General features: G+C 40.6%; 1 protein-coding gene across 1 annotated transcript in view; it reads left to right on the top strand.

Moving 5' to 3' along the window:
- Window positions 1-6,390, top strand: part of spg11 (SPG11 vesicle trafficking associated, spatacsin) — a 112,292-nt gene that overhangs the window by 75,312 nt on the left and 30,590 nt on the right. Inside the window, exons 32-35 of the mRNA XM_017438613.3 lie at window positions 1,196-1,400; window positions 1,475-1,612; window positions 1,703-1,836; window positions 3,312-3,431. Of these exons, the coding sequence (XP_017294102.1) occupies window positions 1,196-1,400; window positions 1,475-1,612; window positions 1,703-1,836; window positions 3,312-3,431 (597 nt within the window). The remainder of the gene's footprint in view (window positions 1-1,195; window positions 1,401-1,474; window positions 1,613-1,702; window positions 1,837-3,311; window positions 3,432-6,390) is intronic.

The following is a 6,390-nucleotide window of genomic DNA, read 5'->3' as shown; positions in this document are numbered from 1 at the left end:
GGACAGAGCCCTGGGGAACTCCTGATGTGACAGATGAAGGCTCAGAAGTGAAGGTTTTGATCCGGATGAACTGAGTGCGGCAGGAGAGATATGATTTAAACCAGTTTAGAGGAGTCTGAGTGATACCAATAGAGGAAAGTCTGTTGAGTAGGGTGGCATGGCAGATGGTGTCAAACGCTGCACTCAGGTCGAGGAGGATGAGGATGGACAGCAAGCCGGAGTCAGCTGCCAAGAGGAGGTCATTGGTGATTTTTATGAGGGCTGTTTCTGTACTGTGGAGGGGACGAAAACCAGACTGAAACAGTTCATACAGGTTGTTGTTGGATAGATAAGTGTGAAGTTGGGATGCTACTGTCTTTTCAAGAATCTTGGAGATGAAAGGCAAGTTGGAGATAGGACGGAAATTATTGAGATTATGGTGATCAGCGCCAGGTTTTTTCAAGATAGGAGTTATGGCAGCAATTTTAAATGATGCAGGAACTGTTCCGGTGGAGAGAGAGGAGTGAATAATGGCAGAGATGAGAGGGAGTATAGATAGGGCACAGGCTTTAACCAGGACTGTTGGAAGAGGGTCGAGCAAACAGGTGGTCAACTTGGACTTGTTGATGAGGCTTGTGATTTCTGAAGTCGTCGGGAGCTCGAAGGAAGAGAAGGAGTGGGCTGGAGGAGAAAGTTCAAGAATAGGACAGGGGGAGGGTTGTGAGCTGAGATGCTGGTGGATCTTAACAATTTTACTGTCAAAAAATGACATGAGGGAATTACAAAATTGAGTTGAACACAGATGTGAAGGTAGAGAGTCCGGGGCTTGGGTGATGTTCTTGTAGAGGGAGAATATTGACTTGGTGGAGCCTTCATTTGAACAAATTAAACCAGTGTAGTAGGAGGATTTGGCTAGATTGATACAGTCCTTGTAATGCAACATGTGAGTTTTGTAAATGTCTTTATGAACAACCAGTCGAGTTTTCCGGTGGAGCCTTTCAAGTTGCCGTCCTTTAGCCTTCATTTTGTGAATTCTTTCATCTCTTGACCTCATAATGTTGTTTATTCTTTAAAATGTTTATAAAGGAAAAGGTTTTTTTTAAAAAAAACAAAAGGAGAATTCCAAAACTGTTTTTGCAGAGTGAGTTTAATCAATGTATACATCTTACATTCTGTAGCTATTAGTTTTTTCTCCTTGTTACCTCTGCCTCTTCAGGAGCTGCAGTGTACATTCCATCAGATCTGCATGGAGGAACCTAGCTGTGTTCTTGAAAAGCTTCTGCTGTTGGAGCAGCCAGATCGTTTCAGGAAAGCTCAGACCTTCATCAGGGCTCAAAGTCTCTCTGCTGAGTCTGTAGCAGAGCTGCTCTCCTCTGCTGTGGTTCAGGCGCTGCTGACATCTAATCAGGAGATACAGTCTGGTGAAAACACAGCCCCTTTTGTATATTTGTCTCGGTCATGTTTCTCCATGGTAAATCTTTGTGTTTTCAACCAGGAGAGAAGCAGGTTTTCAGGCCATCAGAAGGCCAGGACTCTTTGGTGCAGCTGATTAAACTGTGTGACGACCCCAACCTGGTGGGATTCAGACTGTTGGAAAACCTCACCATTGTTCCTCTGAGAGACCTGCACTGCAGTACGACACACACATACACAGGACTCCACTGTCTGTGTTTGATCATCACTCAAATATTTGTAATTAAACCTTTACCTTTGTTCCTTGCAGTCGTTGAGCTGCTGATCGTGGCTCATAGCTGTTTCAGCCTCACCTGTAACATGGAGGGGATTGTCAGAGTGCTCCAAGCTGCTCGTCACCTGTGCCATACCTACCTGGCTCCAGGAGAGCACCACAGCCTGCTGGTGAGGCCTGAACCCTGACTCTGTTGTTGCTTTTGACATTCCTCCCAGTTAAACTTTTTAAAAGACAGAGTAAACTGGATATTGCTTTAAAAATCAAAGTAAAGTAGTAAAGGTATATTTACAGAATGAATTCCTTCAGAAATCATTGCTCTTAAGTTGAATCACTTTAAAGGGGGTGAATATCTATGTAATCAATTAAATTTTTATATAGCACCAAGTCACAACAAAAATTGTCTCAGGGCACTGTACAAAAACATTTACTGACATCATAAAAAGCCAATTAGTAGAGGTGATCTATCTAAGGAAGCCAGCAGATTGCGTTAAATCGCTCTGTGGAAGTCTCCCATCGTGAGCAGCACATTGGTAACAGTGGAAAGGGAAAACTCTGCTGTGACTGGCTGGGGTTTGAGACGACAGGATAGAGACACAGATAAACACTGAATGGCTGGTCCAGATGTAGTTTCTATTTGAAGAAAGACAAAGAAAATCACATTATTGATAAAAAAAATAATGAGAAATAGAAACATGGAGAGTAGAGAGTAAATACAGCAGTAGAGTGAAGAAATGTGTTCAGCAAAGTCCAGCAGTCTAAGCAGCATAACTAAGGGTCAGCTTAGGAAACCCAAGCCAACCCTAATTATAGAATTTTTCAAAATGGAAAATCTTAAGCCTAGTCTTAAAATTAAACAGAGTATCAGCCTCACAGACAGAAACTGGAAGTTGGTTCCACAAGAGAGGAGCCTGATAACTGACAGCTCTGCTTCCCATTCTATTTTTAGAAACTCTAGGAACCACAACTAAACCTGCAGTCTGAGAGCGAAGAGATTTGTTAGGAAAATATGGAACAAAAAATCCTTTTATATTAGATGGAGCTTGGTTGAGAGTTTTGTATGATAGAAGTAAGATTTTAAATTCTATTCTTAGTTTGACAGGGAGCTAATGGAGAGAAGCTAAAACTGGAGAAATCTGATCTCTCCTCCTAACTCTCATTAGAACTCTGGCAGCAGCATTTTGGATCAAGTGAAGACTTTTTAAAGTCTTTTGACACCTAGATAATAAAGAATTACAGTAGTCCAGCCTAGGTATGATAATTGCATGGACCAGTTTTTTTGCATCATTTTGGGACAAGATATTTCAGATTTTAGTGATATTACATAAGTGACAAAAGGTGATTCTGGTAACATTTTTAATGTGGAGATTAAATCACATATCCTGATTGAAAACTAACACCAACATCCTTTACATTAGAATTGAAGGCCAAATTAATGCCATAAAGAGAAAGTGAAAGGCTGCAAATAAACGTTTGTTCCTGTGATGCTCAGGTCTGCTGATGGAACTAAACTTAGGTCTATGTTCACTCATAATGTTGTGTTTTTTAATCTGACTGTAATTTGTCCTCTTGTCACCTATTTCTGTTCTTGGCAATGAATTCAACAAGTGTGTGTGTGTGTGTGTGTGCGCGCGTGCGTGCGCAGGTGCGTCTGTTGACAGGTATTGGACGATATAATGAAATGACATACATCTTTGACCTGCTACATCAGAACCATTGTTTTGAGATGCTTCTCAGAAAGAAGATGGACACAGAGAGAGGACAGGTTGGACACTCACCAACACATTCACACAACCCCAAGAGCTAATGTTTGTTTTTTTATCATTCAGTCTGTTATCCCTCAGAAGAATATAAAACTAAGCACCAATGTAAGTTAAGTCAAGTCTAATTTATTTATATAGCACTTTTCAGCAACAAGGCGGTTGATGTACAGCCCTCGCACCTTGGCGACACTCTGGCTTGTGCAAACATGCATTTTTGTGAAGATCAGATGTTTTAATGCGTCTGTTATAGCAGTTTTATGTCTCATGACGCCAAGTCAGAGTTTGAGGTCTAGCCTTTATCCTATGACTAAAACTCATGCAAAGCTTTTGGTAATGTTTAATCTCCAACGTGTTAATCCTCCTGCTGCCCCCTGAGGCCTCAGGGGTCATTTTGACCCATGGACAGCAGGGGCTACTGACCAAGTTTGAAGCTGATACTCCCAATTCTCTAAGAAGGAGTTTATTCAAATATGACATGAGTAAACTCCCAGAATGGCATTTGTGATTATTGGGTTTAGGTCATACCTCTGACACACATTTTTGTGTGTTTTGGTGAGTTTTTCATGTGTATCAGATTTCAGACCTCTAAGTAAAAGGTTTTCATGTTGCCAAAATAGGTGGCACTGTTAAACCAATTTGCGAGGCCTATTTTTGAGACCCTTATAAAATCAAAATTTTTGCTTACTTTTAATGTGTTCTCATAATTTTTAAGTATGTTAAAGCCCCCAGAAAAGGCAACTGACTTTTTGTCATTGACCATTTTCTTCAGTTTTCAACTAGATTGAGATCCGGACTATTTGCAGGCCATGCTATTGACACAGACTATCTTGAAAAAACGTTTATACGTCTTTTGACCTATGACAACATGCATTCTCATCTAGAAAAAGTGCCGAAAATTTCCATGTAGCCTAAGGCGTTGATTGAAGATGTAATGACTGCCATCTACTCTGTGCCTTTATGTGACATGAAGGCCCACATAATCGGTTGTGAAAAATTACATGTTATTCAGGCAATCATGTTAATAAATTTGATTGAACCGGCACCAAACAAAAATTCCAGCATCATCACTTTGCCCAATGAAGATTCATGATTCATTGCTGAAGAGCACTTTCACCCTGTCACCCACAGTGCATAATTGCTTTTATTTAGCCCATTGTAATCTTGTCCTTTTTTGTTTTGGATGTCAATGATAGCTTTTGCTTATCTTTTCGGTATATAAATCCCATTTCTTTTAGGCAGTTTCTTACAGTTTAGTCACAGACATTGATTCGAGTTTCCGCAAACCTGTTTCTCATTAGTTTTTCTGCTGTTTTCAAAACATAACGCTTTAGGTTTTCTATCTTGATGCTTTGATGTCTTCCTTGATCTACCAGTATGCTTTCCTTTTACAATCTCCCCATGTTGTTTGTACTTGGTTCAGATTTTTGACACAGCTGACTGTTTCAACATTCTGTGATGATTTACCTTCTTGAAGAAGTTTCGTAATTTTCTCCTTTGTTTTGTCTCTTGCGTTGGAGCCATGATTCATGTCCATCTACTTCCTGCAACAGGGCTCACACTCTCCAGGGTGTGAGCTATCTTTTTTAACTGAAGACATAATTGGCAAATTTAATCTGATGCAGATGTTTGTTTTAGAACTGCAAATTACAAAGTGATTCTGTTTTATTTCCTCAGAATTGTGCGGTGCCTTATTTTTTTCTCGTACTTGATCTAAAAAAGCAATTAAGAACTAGAGTTTCATTCAGGCCTAAAAAATCCAACCTGGCCCGGCACATGGCCATAGGCATTGTGTTTGACCCTGATCCAACCCAACTAATTAACTCTAACTAGAGGCCCGAACCCAAAGCAAACCTGACATGTTATTTTAAGTAAGCTTTTACTCCTTTTGTAATGCTTATGCTAATACTTTAATAAACAAAATATCTATAACAACGAACAGACAAAGTGCTGAAAGAATAACAGTAGACTAAAGAAAACTAATACGTTGCACAAGCTTGAATTGCAACAATAATGGGAGTAAAAAAGAACAATAAAAATGATCAAAAAATATATTAGGAATTGCACAAACATGAACAAAATAAAAGTATAAAGCTGGCTTTGAGGGTTCTAGGTACTCAGCCACATAGCCTTGCTTCTTCGGCTATGAACCTGCAAAATAAAGCGGGAATTAGACCCCAAGTTGCTTAAATACAAAAATTATTACCATATTTAAAAATCTGTCAAGATGCTCTTCTACTTACATGGTTTTACATGTGGTCATGTAAGAACAATATTGTGTCCACTGTAGCAGGTTTGAGAGCAGTCCTCCGCTGATCTGCACTAAAAACTCGCTCGCTGGCATGCAGAGCACAGATCTCGCCAACTTGGCCAGTTTGGGATACACATTTAAGTTTATTTTCCAAAATCCCAGCAAATCTCGTTCATCAGCCATAGCATGTTTTTGAGTGATGTACAGTGTTACCCCGTCATCACTGTCTGGCTCATCCACTGCGTTCTCCCACTCGGTAAAAGCACTTGTTCTTCTCTGTTTGGATCAGGGGTGGAAATCAGCACCCGCCAAATGCGGGTAAATATTTGAAGTGGCGGATGAGTTTGATCAACACACACACCACTGTGGCGGGTTGGCAATTTGAAGAGAAAAGGTGTTATTTGTCCTCTTGACATATAGGGGGCAGCAATGTGCTCGAGTTGCCGCTGTTACGTCGAGCCGCATTCCCCTATCAGATACGGTTCCCCCCATAGACATGAATACTATTCACAATGACTTATATGTTACTCCATATAAGTCATTGACTATTCATGTCTGTGGTTCCCCCTGCGTCTCCGCGCGTTCATGTTCAACGCTCGTAACCACCGCGCTGTGCTCGCGCTGCAACGGGAACTACGGAGACCGTGAAAGGTCAAACAACTTGTTTTGGCGAAGTTAACCCACTGTTTTGCTAGCGTGATAGACAGACAGAC

This window comes from Kryptolebias marmoratus, linkage group LG17, assembly GCF_001649575.2.
Source record: "Kryptolebias marmoratus isolate JLee-2015 linkage group LG17, ASM164957v2, whole genome shotgun sequence".
NCBI lineage: Eukaryota > Metazoa > Chordata > Actinopteri > Cyprinodontiformes > Rivulidae > Kryptolebias > Kryptolebias marmoratus.
The sequence above is the reverse complement of the archived record's forward strand: the minus strand, read 5'-3'. Positions and strand labels throughout refer to the sequence as shown.